Source organism: Diabrotica undecimpunctata, chromosome 2 (genome assembly GCF_040954645.1).
Source record: "Diabrotica undecimpunctata isolate CICGRU chromosome 2, icDiaUnde3, whole genome shotgun sequence".
Taxonomy (NCBI): Eukaryota; Metazoa; Arthropoda; class Insecta; order Coleoptera; family Chrysomelidae; genus Diabrotica; species Diabrotica undecimpunctata.
In genome coordinates, this window is record NC_092804.1 from 51,642,048 (window position 1) to 51,661,704 (window position 19,657).

General features: G+C 30.4%; 1 protein-coding gene across 1 annotated transcript in view; it reads right to left on the reverse strand.

The window, feature by feature from the left end:
• Window positions 1-15,697, reverse strand: part of Fas3 (fasciclin 3) — a 127,041-nt gene extending 111,344 nt beyond the window's left edge. Inside the window, exons 1-4 of the mRNA XM_072521658.1 lie at window positions 15,640-15,697; window positions 14,158-14,324; window positions 3,486-3,636; window positions 2,357-2,491 (exon numbers count right to left, since the gene is read on the reverse strand). Coding sequence (XP_072377759.1) covers window positions 2,357-2,491; window positions 3,486-3,636; window positions 14,158-14,324; window positions 15,640-15,697 — 511 coding nt within the window. The remainder of the gene's footprint in view (window positions 1-2,356; window positions 2,492-3,485; window positions 3,637-14,157; window positions 14,325-15,639) is intronic.
• Window positions 15,698-19,657: the final 3,960 nt, after the last annotated feature.

Here is a 19,657-nt window from a genome sequence, read left to right on the forward strand (position 1 = left end):
CTTGGAAAAGACAACGGTAGTTAAATATACCTTGTTGTATATACATAACTATATCCTATATAAACTTTTAAAGAAAAATAAAATTTTCCTAGCTGGAAAATGGAAAAATGTTTTATTATATAAGACTATAATGTAAGGACTCAAAACTTTATAATATATTCACGCATAAATAAAATGTTTCATTTATTCATGAGTGAAAATATTGCAATAAGTGGCGAAGGTATATTATTCTTTATACAATGTTATTCACAGAGCTATCTATTTGTAAAATAGAGTAATTTATTAAGTACGAAACGGACAAACTACACAGAATTATACACGAAATGTTCAGTAACGCTATAAACCTGAACGAAATACCAGAAGAATGGTCCAAAGCATATATAACCTCGATACATAAAAAGGGAGATAAGAAGAAATGCGGGAACTACAGAGGCATCAGTGTGATAGCATGTATGGGCAGGTTATATGGAAAAATACTGAAAGAAAAACTGGAAAAATCTATCTCAAATAAAATCGGAGATCAGGCGGGGTTCACGGCAGGAAGATCTTGCATATACACTCCAACAATTAATTGAAAAAAAAATGGCAAAAAAAAGACCAGTCCACATGGCATTCATAGATTTAAAAAAGGCATATGACGCGGTTCCCAGAAAACAACTATTGAACAAGATGAAGGAAAGCGGAATAACTCAGAGGTTAATATAAGCAGTAAAAAACCTTTAAAACAACAACAAGGCAAGAGTTAAAACCGACAATAAATACTCCAACGAATTTAAGACCACAAAAGGCTTATTGCAGGGATGCTCTACATCTCCGACACTGTTCAAGATATTCCTCGAACAAATATTAAAACCATGGAAAAGGAAATGTGAAGGGATGGGAATACCAATCCGGGACAACTTCTTGTACACATTAAGCTTTGCAGATGACCAAGTGGTAACGGCTCAAGATGAGGAAGATCTGTGCTACATGCTCTGAAAATTAGAAAAGGAATACACAAAAAATGGACTGAAAATAAATCTAGAAAAGACCGTATATTTAACAACAGAGCAAGAAGTAGTGAGAAACTTGGAAATGGACGATAATAGAAAAATGAACGGAAATGACAAATTCAAATATTTAGGATTCATACTCTCAAAAAATGGAACCACCGAACAAGAGATAACCAGCAGATTAGCACAGACAAGAACATGCATTAAACAAATGAACGAGGTACTGTGGGATAGACAAATTACCAGAAATACAAAGAAGAGAATTTATAACACCTTGGTACGCAGTATAATGACCTATGGAGCAGAGAATTGGGTCATAAATAAACAAAACAGGTCCAAAAAATCACAGCAACTGAAATGGAGTTCATGAGAAGAAGCTGCAGAGTGACAAAAATGGATCGCATCAGAAATGAAGAGATAAAACAAAGAATGGCAGTAGAACAAGACATACTCAGCTACAGGTGGATAGCAAAGATTTCGGATTGGAGCCCAATAGGAAGGACGAAAAGAGGTAGACCCCAAAGATCATGGAGGGATGAATTGGACGAGGCCATGGAAAGACGAGACCTTAGAGATGGTGAATGGCAGAATAGGAAGGACTGGAGACGTTGGCTGAAATAAGGAAGGCGGCGACAGTTGTAAAAATCCTTGTATAGATAGATAGTAATTTGTTATATGCAAATCTTGCATAATCTACATATAATCAATTAGGGAAATTTTGAAGCTAGTCGTTAGTACAGGTGGACGCTTTTAACAGGTGGCCGTTGACACAGTTATGACTGTATATACAAATTAAATTGTTGTTATCTTTGGGAGAAGACGTATAATCTTCTTCGGGGTAAGTCGTAGTACGTATTTGTTCTGACCAATTCTTGACCAATCCTGGTAATACTGGACTAGTGTATTGCCCCTCTTATTTCTTTTTACTAGCTAAATGTTTCCTACGATATTTTCTGTTTTCCCTCGATAATATGTAATAAAAATTTAAAAACAGAAATACAGAAAATATAACCTACGAAATAATTATTATTCGAGACTAAGAACATAAGGATCTCTAATGAAAAAAAAACACAATCAATATTGAAGATACTGGAAATGTGGACAATCCTTCTGAAAGTGTCTTGAAAAAAATTGTAGTAGAAATGCCGCCTTGCTCTAAAACTTCAAAGTTAGAAAAACAAAACACTTAAACTACTATTATTACAAAAACAAACGCAGTGAGTTTAAATCGTATAACAAGTTCGCACAAATATCAGAAATGTTTTAAAACACTTGTTTTCTGCGATATTTGAACATTTTTAGTTTGTCAGTTGTATTTAAACTACTTTCATTATTAATTTAATAACACATTATAAACTACTTACCTAAAAACCAGCTAATATTAGCAACAGGTCGTCCATCTCTAACTATACAGGATGCGTCCAAATGGTCATTTATTTTGTATACCCTCAAAGAGTCGGTCCCTCTGCTCAAGTCCAATTCAGGTTGTTTGGGAGCCTCTAAAAAATAGAATAACACATAAGAAACGAATGAACACATATCTAGAGTTCGCCACTTTTAAAGCTGCATAATTTTGAAATAGTAGGTGAGTCGTCCAGAAAGTAAAGAACGATTGCTCACCGCCGTAATTTCGTGAGTGCCATTTACCGCTGTCTGTCCGGTCTGTCGTGTCATTGTGAGTTATGACTCGTTACTGTGGCGGCGCCCATTGTAAATCCCGCCAACTGTAAAGTACATTGTGTGATTCGGTTTTTAAATGTAAGGATTTAATTCACGTTATATGCCTAGAAGCGAAACAATTCAGAAGCCTATTGCGAAACTACTCAACGACAAAAACGTGCAATACAGAATAAACGACGCGGCATGTTCAGGAATTTGTTTCTTGTTCACGACTATGCTTGCTCCATACATCGACAAGAACTTTAACGTCTACAATGGAAAATTTTTAAGCACCCTCCCTTCAGCCCAGACCTCACTCCTTTCAATTATTATCTGTTTTCGAAATTAAAGGAATTCTTGGGTGAAAAGGGGTCTGGAAACGATAAAGAGCTCAAAGATGATGAAAGAAAAACTGATTCCACGATACAATAAATGCTTTGACAACCAAAGCAACTACATTGAAATGAAATAGCCTTAGATGTTGTAACTTTATAAATAAAATTTGGTGTTGATATCTGTTGTTTTTAATTTTTTATGCCAAAATGCTCTTTACTTTTTGAACGAGTAATGTATCCGTCTAAAAAACTAGTTACTTAAATTATTTCACCTGAATGAGCAGATTACTCTGTCATTAATATCAGTTTTATCTTATTTATCTCATTCATGTGTATTTCTGCAAGCAGAAGATTCTCATAACCTTTTTGCTTGCCTGTAATGTTTACCGTGTAAATTAATTAATTGTCTTTAAATAATATTATATATAACTCTTAATTTATCGTGGCTAAAGGGATCAAACAATCCAAAAGCATTAAAAAACTGTTGAAGTTTACTTACTTCCTACAATCAGCTGCATGACTCCTACCGATTCCGAAGTTTCACTTGGTATACCAAGTGTACATTTAATAGGCCCATTATGTTTTTCTTCGACACGGTGAAGGGTGACACCACATTGGCCAGCATCCAGTCCATTTCCGTAATATGACACCTGGAAAATTAAATTAAGTTGAATGCATTAATTTTTTTTAAGTTAATATATATATATATATATATATATATATATATATATATATATATATATATATATATATATATATATTGTTATGATGTGTTGTTTGTTTGAATGATGAGCAATGAGTATTTTTAATAATATAATATATGGTTTTTATCGCGGTTCTCAAAGAATTAGTTTGTAAGTACTTTTTTAAATTATCTTTATTATAACTATTATGAAACACACATATATATCTAACCTAGTCATTGTAAATTTAAAATAAACTATCTTTAAACTGATATTCTTATAAAACTAATTAAATTCTATAGACAATCTAAAATTTAAACAAACTATCTTCAAAATTGAAATTGTTATGACACTAACTAAATTATATTAACAAAATTTTGTACCTTTCTTTCACTGAATGCCTAAATGAACTGTTTTCCACTATATATATTCTAATCACCACTGAAAGTCTTCGTACTTCGGTTATCCTTGTTTTTGTGAAATTTCCTTTTTGCAATTATCAGCTTCTACCAATTTAAGATATAGTTTTCTTCACCAGCATTTATACACCACCAACCAAACCAGCAAACAGCATTTATATTTATTCTTCTTTTCAATATACCAATATCCAATTATTATAAGTTGATTTATACTAATCTCCAACCATAATATAATTTAATTTCTTCCAATATACCTTTTTTTATCTTCGATAATTATTTGTGTATAATTATAAATGTGCATTAAATTATATGCATAATTTTTAATCTTCATTTAACTCACTATATTAAACAATTGGACTATCTCCAACTAACTTTCATATTTCTTATAAACTGCTTGACTGATTTACTAAAACTGTGAACAATTGACTTCACTAATTAATTGTGTCTATCTTCTACTAACTTTCAGAATAAACTGCTTGACTTCTAACTAAAAACTGCCAAAAACTTCTTAAAACTCTTCTGACTGCACTATCTAAAACTTTTCTGACTAAAAACTTTCAAAAACTGCCATCTTGAATCCAAATCACGGGTATTTATATGTTTTTGGATTTCTAGAACCATCTCGTAAGATATCATGTTCTATTCAGTTCTATTTAATACATGTCTGAATTTTCTGGAACAAACCATTTCGCAAACATGGCCATCTCCGGAGATCCAGAGAATTCCATTCTTTTCTATTAATAATTTTGTTGACATTTAGGCTTTTCAGATCAGAATATATAATTAAATTAGTAACTAACACTCTAATTTAATAAAATACACATTTCAAACAATATATTATATAATAATAACCCCACTTTGTATTCGTATTATGATTAATTTCTATCTGTCAAAATTCGAGAGTATTTTTGGTTGCCTAAGCACATGGCTCACTTAAAAATATCTACAACATGAAAATTACTAAAATACAACTTTTTACAATTATTATATGCTAATTTATTAAAAATGCCCTCACATAAATAATTTTTATAAAATTCTCTAGTATTTAACTTCTTAAAATAATCAAATACTTAATATTATGTAGTATATAAATTATTTTCTATAAACCCTAATCGTCACAATACCCCAAAAATAATATTTAAAATAAATAATTTACTTATTATTTTTTTAAATATTAATTTTCTCATACCTTATTAAATTTAATAAATCAAATTTTTTTTTTTTTTTTTTTTTTTTTTTTTTTTTTTTTTTTTTATTTAAAATGTGTTAAATACATCCCTGTTCGCTGTCTATGTCAAAACAGAGAACAACGGATCACAGTTCAGCTATTCTATGGTCAAACTGTCATGTCAAATGAGAGAATAAAATATAACCTTAATTAAAATATAATAGATATTGTGTTCTGTTTATTTATAGACAAAATCTAGGAATTATTTCCATTCAAAATAACTTCATCAATATAAATTGGTAAGTTTTTCCACTTTATTATATTAGAAAGACATTTTTATAGCAATTATAGTATATAACCCCAAATTATGATTTTTAGGGTACCAAACAATTTCCATATGTACAAAATTCAACAAGTATGATGTCAAATTTATTCACAACAAAGAAATCTACCATCTATCTATGAAATGGATCTATCAGTAAGTTATTAGTGTTATTATATTTGTGTTAAAGGTACAGAAATCATTATTCAATCTCTTCATGATATTAAAAAATGTCGTTGATATGAAATATGCCTCTTAGTCTGTTCTCTGCATCTATTAACACATAACTATTTAGTCCATTCTGATTTTCAATTGTATATGGACCTTCAAACATTGGTTGTAATTTCTTACAACGGTTTTCTTTAACATTACTTTTTCTAAGTGAACGAATTAACACTAGGTCTCCTTTTTGAAATGTGATTGGTTTTTTTATATTTCGATTTTGTCTTCTGATATATTTTTCAGCTTTCCTCCTAATTCGGTTATTCACTTTCTGCATTACTTGTTCTAACATATCCTGATTATATTCACTAATCCACTTTCTGTTTCCTATATGTCCAAACATTAAATATTCTGGTACTTCCTCTGTATTCAAATTATGTGTATTATTTAAAAAATATTCTACTTGTGGTATATGTTGCTGCCAAGTTTCGTGTTGATTTTGGCACAGTATCCTTAAATATTTTATAACTTCTTTAATATATCTTTCTGCAGGATTTGCCTGAGGATGTCTGATACTTGTAAAATGAATGTTGATTCCCTTTTTCTCACAAAATGTCTGAAATTTTTGGTTGTTAAAATATGTAGCATTATCTATTATGCAATTTCTAAATGGTCCTATTTCTTCGAAAAATTGATTAATATATAATTTTAATGTTTTAACATTTGTTCTAGAGCAGGGATATAGTTTAATAAATTTTGTATATAAATCAACTATCACTAGTATATGCTTTTTTCCTGTTGGACTGAGAACTAAATTTGAAATAAAATCCATGGAAACTGTATTTAGTTTTTCATATACAACATTAGATTTATATGTGTTCTGGTTTTTGAAATTCTTTTCTTTGTTTAGTTGACATATTGGGCATTGGGTAGTAATTTCTTTTGCTATACTTATGTCATTCTTTGCAAAATAATTGTCCCTAAATAGCATCCATAGCTTTCTTGAACCAATATGCATATAACTGTTATGTAAATTTTTCAATATTTTCTTTGCTAAAGTTCTAGTTATTACATATACTTCTATGCCATTTATTATTTTATAATATACCCCATCTTTCCTAAGGACTTTTTGTTTTTCACTCAAATTGATCTGATCTCTTATAATTTCTTCTTTAGAATATAATCCAGTACTTTCTACTAATTGATTTAATCCAATTTTTATTGTTCGCTGCCCTTTTTGTGGTGTATTTTCTAACCTTGATAAAGCATCTGCCACTATATTGGATTTTCCAGAAATGTATTTGATTTCAAAGCAGTATTCACTAAGTATTAGACTCCACCGATGTATTCTACTGTTTCCATATTTGTTATTTAATATAGACGTTAAAGCTTGGTGATCTGTTTCTATTGTAAATTCATTACCCAACAAATAAAATCTTAATTTTGTGACACAGTGTATTATACTTGCTAGTTCTAATTCTGAAACTGAGTAACCCTTTTCATGTGGCTTTGTAATTCTTGAAATGAATTGTATTGGGTATTCGACCCCATCATGTATTTGTAATAATACCCCTGATAATCTCTCTATTGATGCATCTGTTCTTAGTATGAATGGCTGTGTATAGTCAGGATAGTATATTTTCAAATTTGACAGAAAAATGTTTTTAATTTCTTGGAATGCTAGTTCTCTTCTCTGATCCCATCTCCATTTTACACCTTTTCTCAGTAGTTCAAGTAATGGAATTTCTTTTATACTTAGATCTGGTATCATCCTTTTATAATAATTAATTATTCCAATAAATCCTCTTAAAGTTCTTAAATTGTGTGGTGTTTTATATTCCTGAATGACTTGTGTCCGTTCTGGATCCATTTCGATTCCCTTAGTATTAAGTTTATAACCTAAATATATTACTTCTTTTTGAAAAAATGTACATTTTTCTTGATTTATTTTTAGTCCAACTTTGTCTAATCTATTTATTATAATTTTTAGGTGTTTCTCATGATCTTCAGCCGTTTTAGAAAAAATTAATATATCATCAATGTAGTGAATTACAAAATGTTCATATTGATCCAAAATATCATGAAGACATCTACATAGAGCACTGCAAGATGATTGAAGTCCAAATGGTACTACTTTGAATTGATATACTACTCCATCTATCTGAAATCCTGTATACTGTCTACTTTTTCTTTCTAGAGGTATTAACCAGAAACTATGCTGTAAATCGATTTTAGTGAAAAATGACATTCCTGTAATTCTTCCTAATATTCCATCTATACTCATTGGTGCTTCAAATTGCTTTTCAGTAATCTTGTTAATATTCCTTGCATCCAAACATAACCTGATTTCACCTGATCTTTTTCGTACTACTACTATGGGGTTAATAAAACGTGTGTCTGCCTTCTCAATGATCCCATCTTCTAACATATTATTAATTGTTTTGTTTACTTCTTCTCTGTATTTATATGGTATTGGGTATGATTTTGTTTTAAAGTCTTTTTCTTCTTTAACTTTTATACTATGGATATAATTTTGTGCAATTCTATTTTCTTTATTGACAAGTCCCTTGTGTTGCTGCAATATGGAAATGACTATTGATTTATATTCTTCAGGGCAATTTAAAACTTTCATCATATCTTCTTCTTTACAAATAACATTATTCTTCATTATGTACTCATTATTCCTTGCTTCCAATTTTACGCACTCCGCCTCGTAGGCATCCATCTGCTTAAAATTTCCATTCCTTAAATATTCACTACAATAATTATTCTTTACATTCTTTTGGGACATTTCCCTATCATCAAAATACATTTCTTCTTCATAAACATCATTATTTTCTTTTAATAATATCCTATCAACTCTTATTCCTTCTTCCACCTCATCTTTCTGCATAAATTTAATTATTTGCCCTTCCAAAGTTACCATTTTTTCTTCAAAATCTATCTTTACTTTCTTCTTTTCCAATTCATCATTTCCCATTAATATATCAACACATAAATCCTTGACAATAAATCCTTGCATATTAATTTCTTTATTAAGAATATTAATTTTAAAATTGGCTAGTTTATCAATTTCACCCAACTTCTTATTATTTGCACCAATAATTTTAATTTTTGGAATCTTTATTATATCTGATAGTTTTAATGTATTAAAAATAAAATTCTCCGAGACTAAAGTACTTTCTGAACCAGTATCTATCATAATCTTAATCATTTTATTTTTGGCCAAAGCATTTATATAAATTAAATTAATAGATTCAATAATTTTATCTTCATCTAAAGAAATAAATTCAGAAGGTTTTTCATAATAGCAATGGCCTAACTTGTAATTCAGAAAGTTTACTGCACAAAATTTTGATTATTAGAATTGTCAGATTGTATCTGACCACTTGGATCTGATGTACTATGTCTTTCCCTACTATGACTTCTACTCACATTTTCTTGCCTTGTACGATTTCGTTCCCTGTCTTCGCAGCTCCTATTCCTTCGAACACAATTTACCTGTCTGTTATAGTTAGGTCGCTCTGTATTTCTTCTATTGTTAAAATCTTGTCTATTATTATTAGTACTGTTATTAAAATGTTGTCTATTATAATTAGTATTATTAAAATTTTGTCTATTATAACTAGTATTATTATTAAAGTTCTGTCTATTTGGATTACTGTTATTATTATTAAAATTTTGTAAACTATCACCATATCTATTATATGACTGTCTATATTGTTGATTATCATTATTATATTGAAAGTTATTATTGTTTTTTCTGTTGTTATTATTACTTGTCATATTGCCTCTTTGTATTCTTTGAATAAAATTAATAAAACTATCTATTGTTTGAATATTTTGTACAGTTACGGTTTGCACAACATCAGCATCAAAATGTCTAGATACATTTAAGACTGTTTCATCCTCTCTAAGTGGTGGTTCTAAATATTTTGCAACTGTTATCAATTTCAATGCATAATCTACCATATTTGATTTTAAATTTTGATTATACTTTCCAAAATATAGAATTTCTCTAAACTTGGCTTGCTCTAGTTCACCCCAATAATAATTTAAAAATTTATTTTCAAATGTTTGAAAATTATCTAAATCATTCTCAATACTAGCAAACCAAGTTGCTGCATTGTCATTTAATGTCATTCTAATATAATCTTTAATATCATTAATATTATTCACAAATCTTAATTTATGTTTTAAACTATTTATGTATACTCTAGGATGCAAATTTTTTATATTACCAGAGAATTTAATCCCAGTCTCATTTGTTAAATTTAAGTAAGGTCTACCTATGTCTCTCATTTGTGAAATATCATCTATTCTCTGTTCCACATTTCTTATTTGATTATTATTTATTTGGATATTTTGTTGTATATCATCTAATTTTTCTTCTGTGTTTCTCCTGTCTTCGTTAATTTTTACTTCTAAGTTACATTTCTGTAACTCTATTTTCTGTTCTATATCTATCTTATTATCTTGAATAATCCTCTTTACTTCTGTCCTCTCATTTTCTATCCTTTTCTTGTAGTCCTTCCGTATAATTTTTATTTCATTTGCTACTTTTTTCTCTGCAGCTTCAAGTTTTTTATCCATTTGTTTTTCCATTTGTTTTACAATTTTATTATTATTATCTTCTATTTTCTTTTCTAATTTTCTATAATTCTCTTCCAATTTTTGTTCCATTTTTTTCATGTCTTCTTTGACTTCTTTTGAATTCTCTTCCAATTTTTTTATGTCTTCTTTGATTTCTTTTGAATTCTCTTCTATCGTCTTGTTCATCTGCATCATTAATGACATCAAAGCTGCCATATTGACATTTTCCTCTCTTTCTGGATTCATTTCTGCAGTATCTTGTGGAACTTGAACTAAACTCTCCTCTTGTATAGGTTGTGTTTCTACTTCCACATCTTCTTCATTCTTTTTGCTTCTTGTACCTTTCTTTCCTTGAGACATTTTGAGACTTTACTTGTTCAAATATAATTAAAAATAAAATCTATAATTTTTTCTTTCTACTGATAATTAATTTAATTATATGAGAGCACTTATCTTCCCAAACTAATTCTTTTAAATAGAGAGCCACCGCGTTGGGCGCCAAATTGTTATGATGTGTTTTTTTGTTTGAATGATGAGCAATGAGTATTTTTAATAATATAATATATGGTTTTTATCGCGGTTCTCAAAGAATTAGTTTGTAAGTACTTTTTTAAATTATCTTTATTATAACTATTATGAAACACACATATATATCTAACCTAGTCAATGTAAATTTAAAATAAACTATCTTTAAACTGATATTCTTATAAAACTAATTAAATTCTATAGACAATCTAAAATTTAAACAAACTATCTTCAAAATTGAAATTGTTATGACACTAACTAAATTATATTAACAAAATTTTGTACCTTTCTTTCACTGAATGCCTAAATGAACTGTTTTCCACTATATATATTCTAATCACCACTGAAAGTCTTCGTACTTCGGTTATCCTTGTTTTTGTGAAATTTCCTTTTTGCAATTATCAGCTTCTACCAATTTAAGATATAGTTTTCTTCACCAGCATTTATACACCACCAACCAAACCAGCAAACAGCATTTATATTTATTCTTCTTTTCAATATACCAATATCCAATTATTATAAGTTGATTTATACTAATCTCCAACCATAATATAATTTAATTTCTTCCAATATACCTTTTTTTATCTTCGATAATTATTTGTGTATAATTATAAATGTGCATTAAATTATATGCATAATTTTTAATCTTCATTTAACTCACTATATTAAACAATTGGACTATCTCCAACTAACTTTCATATTTCTTATAAACTGCTTGACTGATTTACTAAAACTGTGAACAATTGACTTCACTAATTAATTGTGTCTATCTTCTACTAACTTTCAGAATAAACTGCTTGACTTCTAACTAAAAACTGCCAAAAACTTCTTAAAACTCTTCTGACTGCACTATCTAAAACTTTTCTGACTAAAAACTTTCAAAAACTGCCATCTTGAATCCAAATCACGGGTATTTATATGTTTTTGGATTTCTAGAACCATCTCGTAAGATATCATGTTCTATTCAGTTCTATTTAATACATGTCTGAATTTTCTGGAACAAACCATTTCGCAAACATGGCCATCTCCGGAGATCCAGAGAATTCCATTCTTTTCTATTAATAATTTTGTTGACATTTAGGCTTTTCAGATCAGAATATATAATTAAATTAGTAACTAACACTCTAATTTAATAAAATACACATTTCAAACAATATATTATATAATAATAACCCCACTTTGTATTCGTATTATGATTAATTTCTATCTGTCAAAATTCGAGAGTATTTTTGGTTGCCTAAGCACATGGCTCACTTAAAAATATCTACAACATGAAAATTACTAAAATACAACTTTTTACAATTATTATATGCTAATTTATTAAAAATGCCCTCACATAAATAATTTTTATAAAATTCTCTAGTATTTAACTTCTTAAAATAATCAAATACTTAATATTATGTAGTATATAACTTATAAATTATTTTCTATAAACCCTAATCGTCACAATATATATATATATATATATATATATATATATATATATATATATATATATATATATATATATGGAGGGCACAGAAGCAAATCAGTGTAAGTCACTTAATATAAAAACTGAGAAAATTGACTTTGTTTCAAAATTTGTTGTAATAAAATCTCATATAAGTGCTAATAATAATTTTTATTGAAATGTAACATAAAGATAAACTTAAATATAAGAAAAGTTAATAAAAATAAGAAGCGTTTTTCTTTTTTAATACATTTAATGACGAAAACATGACTAATGCTATGTGTCTACTGAACTAAGAAATAAAATAACGGGAAAGCAGTTAGTCTATGTAATTATCTGAATCATCACTATCATTATTAGACTCAAGTTGGTCGATCTTCTATTACTGTCTTTGACAGGTCTACGATTTGGGTAGAGTTGGTCCTGAACAATATTAAAGTCTTCCCTTTCCGAACTTTTTTGCAATGTTGATCTCGTAAAATGGAAAATTTTCTTGCAGTGTTCCTTTATAGAAAATAGATTCCGGTTTATTTTTAGAATATCTGAGCTATTTTATCCCCCTGTATTATCGATTTATCTATTAATTATGCTGTTTTCTAACATTCTTGTCGGTCGAAAGAAATTCTTCACGTTTCATTTCAATTATTTGAAATGGATTAGTCTTCTTAGCAGTAGAAACTAAATTGATCTAATCTTCAGGACCATAAATAAACTCTTTATTCTTTGCCTTTGACTCAATAACTCCAAAATCTTCGGAAGGTAGCTATGACCTGAGGTGAGAAATTTATGGTCGATTGAAGTAGCGTTCATTTCAGGGTCTTGTACGAGTTTGACCAGTGATAGACTTAGTTTAATATTTCGGTTCTGGCCTGTACAACAGTCTGAATATAAAATAATATTACAATTTCATGCTTTTATTTTTAAATGTTGTATCAGGCAGGATCCATTTTATTGTGAACCTTGAGATTACTCTGTTTCATCCCACATAAACATTAATCCCTTGTTATCGTCGAAACTATGAATTCCCAAATTGTAAACATATAAATCCATCTTATAATAAGCAACAGACATGCTTAGTTTGAGGAAACGCAAAGCTTTTTGTAGATCGAATGTAACAACATAAATGTTTTCATCAGCTAAATTTTTATCTTTGTTAAGCGATACTCTCGCTAGTTTTGACTTTCTGAGATGAAATTCTTTATCTGATTTTGCCTTTCTACGTCGACTTTTGGTAGAGTACATCTATGTTTTATTTCTTCCTATAGTGACCCTGTGTTTGTGATCAATGGTCCCAGATATAAATATGAGCTCACAACCTCGAACCGGTCAATCGTTGTTATGTGAGAATAATTGTTATGTAGGCTATCCACTATCATGGAGACATCGATTACAATAAAGGTACCATAAATGAAGCAGAAATGAAACAACTGAAAAAGATAGCTTGAGAGAAGAAGCTAAACAGGAAAAGAAACGCAAAGAGCTAAAAGAGGAAAAAATAGAGAGAAAAATGGAAAAAGAAAACTGAACTGGTATGGACATATAATAGAATGGACAAGAAGAGAAGAGACTAGTAAAAAAGGAAGAAGAATGCATAGATCTAGAAAGAGGTGGATAGAACAAACCCAGAAAATCGCAGCAAGGAGAGGAAGAATAGTTCAACAGATAAAGGAAATGGCAGAATACAGGAAATCAGGTGGAAATCAAAACTTTTAATATAAAGTATTTTTAGTTAAAATTGCTTTATTCTTAGTAAATATAGTAGTCAATATAAAAATGAAAAAAAAAACATAATTTCAGAACTCTTTTTTCAGAACTATTTTCAGAACTTTTTTAAAATTTAAAAGCTTACCTCATTAGGTGACGTATGCTGCTTATTTAAGTTAAAACTGGTTCCATCAGGTAGTTCTATTCGGCAGTACTGTAAAGCTACTCCTACACGACACAAAAATGTTGCGTTTTGGCCTGGAAGAACTAGGAGCTCCCTGTTCACAATATCCACTTGAGCTGACCATAATTCTGAAAGAAACAAATTATCATTAATATTTATTACTCTCAACAAATTCACAAAAATAAAGAAAACATTAAACACAACAAAAAGTACTATAAACCATTGTTTTTAGAGCCAATGATTCTTATCGTTCAGAATGAAGTTTTTGCACGGGCCCGAAATAATATTTAGGGTGACGCGTATCGAAAGGTTTCCGCGGTTAGTACAATTAAACCTAGAGCTATGATTAATACTATTACAGGAATTAATATAAAACTCAACAGTCTTCCGGTTTAAACCACGTCGATTAACATTTCGCCAAGTTTTCGACATCCTCTTCGATGTCTTCTTCAGGGTTTCCGAGGTCTCAGTTTCCCGAGCTTCCAGACACTACTACACTGATCAATAATTTGATTTTTTTTGAAATTCTTCTTCGTGATGCGATTCATTCCACTAGACGAAAACTAGATGTCACTAATATCAGTATTTTTAATATCTGGTCATCTATTTATTCTTTTACTGTACATCCTATCCTATGGGACAGTTTCGACAGCATCAACACACAGAGAGCAATAAACACTTTCGAATCTAAGACTGAAACTCAGAAGTGCAAATTAGCGCATCTAATTGCCGAACAAATTCCATAAACAACAAAGTTGAAACCCACTACAGTGGTTCATAACTTTTCTGATACTCCTATTTCGACCTTTGCCACTCAAGCTTTAGCAAAAGTTTTCAATTACTCTGGTACCTCAAGTCACATTCAAATTGAGACAATCATCTGTTAAACTGAAGAAGCCATCTCCAGTTTACCTTTCGAAGATGCTGAAATAACTAGACAACACATCTCTAGAGTTCTTAGAAACTCAAAGCCTCCTACTCCGAACATAAGCCAATCCTAGAAAAAAGCCCTAAAAGAACTTCAGTCAAATCCAAATCTAGTCATTCTTCCCACCGATAAATGCAATGTCACCGTCATCCTAAACACTTCTTATAAAAATAAGCTCTTAAATCTCATTATTACTCCAGACTACAGACCAATGCCTAATAATCCAACAACCTATCTGAAGAAAACAACAAAAGGCATTATCAATAACACCTCTTTTCCGATTGACATAAAACAATCTCTAATTCCTCGTGAAAAGTCTTCCAGAACACCTTGAATATATGGTCTACCCAAAATTCACAAACCCGTTTTTACTCTACGTCCCATTGTCAGTGCATACAACTGCCCTACACAACCATTGGCTAAGTACTTGGCCAAAACTCTACAACCTCTCGCCGAAAATGTTTCATCCTTCGTCAAAAATTCTTTTCATTTCATCGAACTTCTTAAACACTAACTTATTTCACCGTCAGACATTTTAGTAAGTTTCAATATCGTTTCACTCTTTACAGACATTGCTATAGAGGAAACTCTAAACATTTTGAAAACTAAATACAGAATACAGCAAGACCACTTATCTCTCATTAAACACTGTATGTTTAACACTTATTTCATCTTCCAAAATCAATTCTGCAGACAAATAAATGGTGCTCCTCACTATCTCAGTAATTGTCAATATCTTTATGGAAGACTTCGAGACTCGAGCACTATCAACATCAAGGCTTAAACCCACATGTTGACTACGGTATGTTGACGATACATTCGTCATTTGGTTCCATGGCAGGGATGCTTTGGTGTCTTTTCAAACAGGTATCTAGTTCACGATGAAGACAGAAAATGATTCATCCCTACCGTTTCTCGACGCCGACGTTATCATAAAGAAAAACCAATCCCAAGTTTTTATCACTCTGTTTGCATGCCAATTCTCATTATCCACCTTCACAAATTAATTCAATCATAAATACGCTTTTCTCCATATCAATATGCCTTTGCGATGATAGTGACGAAACTTAATTTAACTTAATATTTAAAATTTCCAGAACGTCAACCTTAGAGTTCAAATTTTCCTGACACAGCTAATAATACGAAATCTATATGGAACTGCTCGATCTTTTATAGGCGTCAACATGGTATAATAATCAGAAAAATGTAATCATCATTATATTGGGAATTTTAGAATTATATTGAATATATAACCAAAACATTTGTTATTATTAACAATATAAATTTTATAAAATAACTCTTAAAGTCTAATATTCCACAAAATAATGATTTATATACTTTAATGACAGTTCAGCGTGTGGCAAAATTGTTTAAAGTGTTGCCGCCTTTTTAGAGTAAGAATTTTGTTAATGTTTTGATTTCTTACACAATTTGATCATAATATATTATATATTAATAAATTGTATTTATAAATACATATTAAATTTAGATTATTAGCTTTAAAAACTAATTATTGTTGTGTATTGTGATTGTGCTACGCCAAAACAATTAAATAGTCTGTAGAAAGCTGATAAGCTTTCATATAAGATAGATTATTTTGAACAAGAAGTAATGGCGGGACGTTTTTACTATTAATGCTCTAAAAGAGTTAAGTTTAAAATTTAGTATATATAATTTTGTATTAAAATGTTTTCTTATGTATTTTAGTGTGTTGCAGTAGTCTTAAAACTAATTGTATTTACTGTTAATATAACAGTTTGACAAATGGTTGACTTTTAAAAATTCCCCACTTACTAACTATTCTGATGTTTTGGCAACGCTGTGGGGTTCTGACGTCGTAAATCTTGAATGACGTGCAATTACTTTTATATTAAAAATTCTATATGAAATTCCTTGTGCAAATTGCCCCCGATCCTACATAGGCCAAACAAATCGTAGAATCCAAAATAGGATTTATGCACATTCCATTGTAAAACTAAATGTAAAAATTTAGTAATGAGCAGACGACATCAAATTTCATTACCCCATCGAGAGTAATAACGCTCTATAAGAAGTATTCACTTGTGTCGGTACTCCCCAACTGTCACACACCGTTTTTTATGTTTATTAAAGATTTCAAAAAATGGAATCATTCTTTATTTGAGTGTAAAACAATATTTTAACGCTTTATGTTTTAGACCAAATAAATACGTTATCTTAATCGCAATTTCCGGCTTACCAAAAAATGGACCCTTGCAGAAATGCTTTCTTATTTTCCTTCTTACAAATTGTAGATTTAAATAATTTTTTTTTACAAATTTTTATAATTTTATTTGTTTTACAAATAAAAAGCTTTGAGAAAAATTAATTCGTTGTATTGCAAAAATGAGTGATTAAATTAGTATATAAATTCAGGGCGACGTAAAGTGTTTACACAGCCTGTTTACTATTGTTTTCGTTAAAATCTAAATGTATAGTATTTCCAACAATATCTCTGTTTCAGTTCTATATTGCTCCTAGTAAAATGTAATATGATACTTTCGGTATAAAATATCAGTTTGAGAAGACGAGATCTGTCGGCTTTCCGACAGTATTAAATTCAAATAACAGTCCTGATTCTCCGCAACACAAAGAAAATAAGACCGAAAAAAATCATATTAGACCTTTATTATCAGCTCCCGTCCATAGTTTGATTTTCTTTTTTCCTTTTGTTTTCTATTTTCCGCTGCCCTGGTCACATATTTACATCCCGCATCGAAAACAAACACCTTGTTAAAGAACCGAGGATGAAATTAGTCCAGGACAACGAAAAAAAAAAGGTCTATTTACTGCAGATGCCATTGAAAAATATATTGAAATGTAAAAAATACAATTTATTCTTTAAAATCAATTTTTAACTAAAAGCCGTTCTAAATGACTTTCGTTTGTTGTGAAAATTAAATTACCATCATCATCATCCAGCCTTCATTTATCACGTCCAGTGCTGGACATAATCCTTCCTTAAGTTATTTGCAATTTTTTTGACTTTGTTGCCAATTTTTGGTGATACGCCTGATGGCGTCAACCCAACGTGTTGGTGTTCTTCCTCTACTACGTTTATCTGTTCTTGGCCTCTAGCTTGTAATTTTGCTCGTCCATCCTAAGTTATGCATTCTCGCTACATGGCCTGCCCAGTTTTATTTTAGTTTCGCTATGCGCTACACAACATCAGCAATACTCTCCAGCATGGTTCGTTCCATTCGTCTTTGTGCCACTCTCAATTTCGAAGCCTTAGTCTTGGTTAGAGTCATAGGTTCCGCCCCATAGGTCATGACCAGTAATACGCATTGATCAAATACTTTTCTTTTGATGCTAATTGGTATCTTGGTCCTAAGTGTGTCTCGCAGTTTTTCAAAGGCTGCCCACACTGAAGTAATTTGTCTTTGGATTTCGCAAGTTTGGTTATCCCTGCTGATTCTTATTTCATGACCCAAATACGTATATTTCTCCACCAGATCTATCACTTTGTCTTGACTAATTAAATTGTTATTGGGGACCATATTTGTCATAAACTTAGTTTTGGTCAAGTTTATTCTGAGGCCTACCTTCGAACATGCAAAATCCAATTCATTTAACATATCTGTGGCTTCTAAATTATCTGTGATAAGGACAAGGTTATCTGCAAAACGGAGTTGGTTAAGCTTTTCGCCGTCTATTGTTACTCCTCTGTGGTCAGAATTGACCATCTCAAAGGCATACCTAATGCCTTTATGAATAATTTCGGTGACAATGTATCTCTTTGCCTTATCCCACGTTTTATTTTTATTGGTCGGGTTTTATCGTGTATCTTAACAGTCATAGTGGCATTTTTGTAATTTTGTAATATTGTTAAAAAGTTCGTTATACCTATGGTTAATTCTTTGCTTTTATAAGGCTGTCTATTTCGATCGTGTCGAACGCTTTATGAAAATGTATTAAAGTAAGGGCAAGAGGTTTGTTGTATTCTATAGATTTTTCAGTGCATCTTAACTGTATCGAGGTGGTCACTGGTACCATAATTTGATCGGAATCCTGCCTACTCTCTTGAATAAATTATCTCTTCCCCGGACTACCAGATAAAAGAACATCAGCATTCCGCTATACGGATGGGTTTATTTACTTTTTTCAGAACAGTACCTATTTATAAGTACAGCGAATACACACGTAAAGTTGTAGCAGCAGGAACGTTTAGCTGGGAACTTTTTGGAATACCCTGCCCTGACGACGTTCTATTAAAACAATTAAAAACTTTGTTAAACAAAATTGTAACTATATATGAATAAAGGTTGCTGTGTTCCTTTTTAAGGGTAGTTCTTTTTAATAAAAAATAGATTGTTTATGTTGTTGTTGTTGGTTTATTTAAATTCCATTACTCTATGTATGTCTAGCGACATCTTGCGTTAACTGACACATAAATGTCACGTCCTGCGTCATATGTCACGTCATTTCACGTGACATTTTACTTCCTGTGTCGAATGTCACGCCTTGCGTCGAATGTCGCGTGATTTACGTCATTTCACGTGACATTTCACGTCA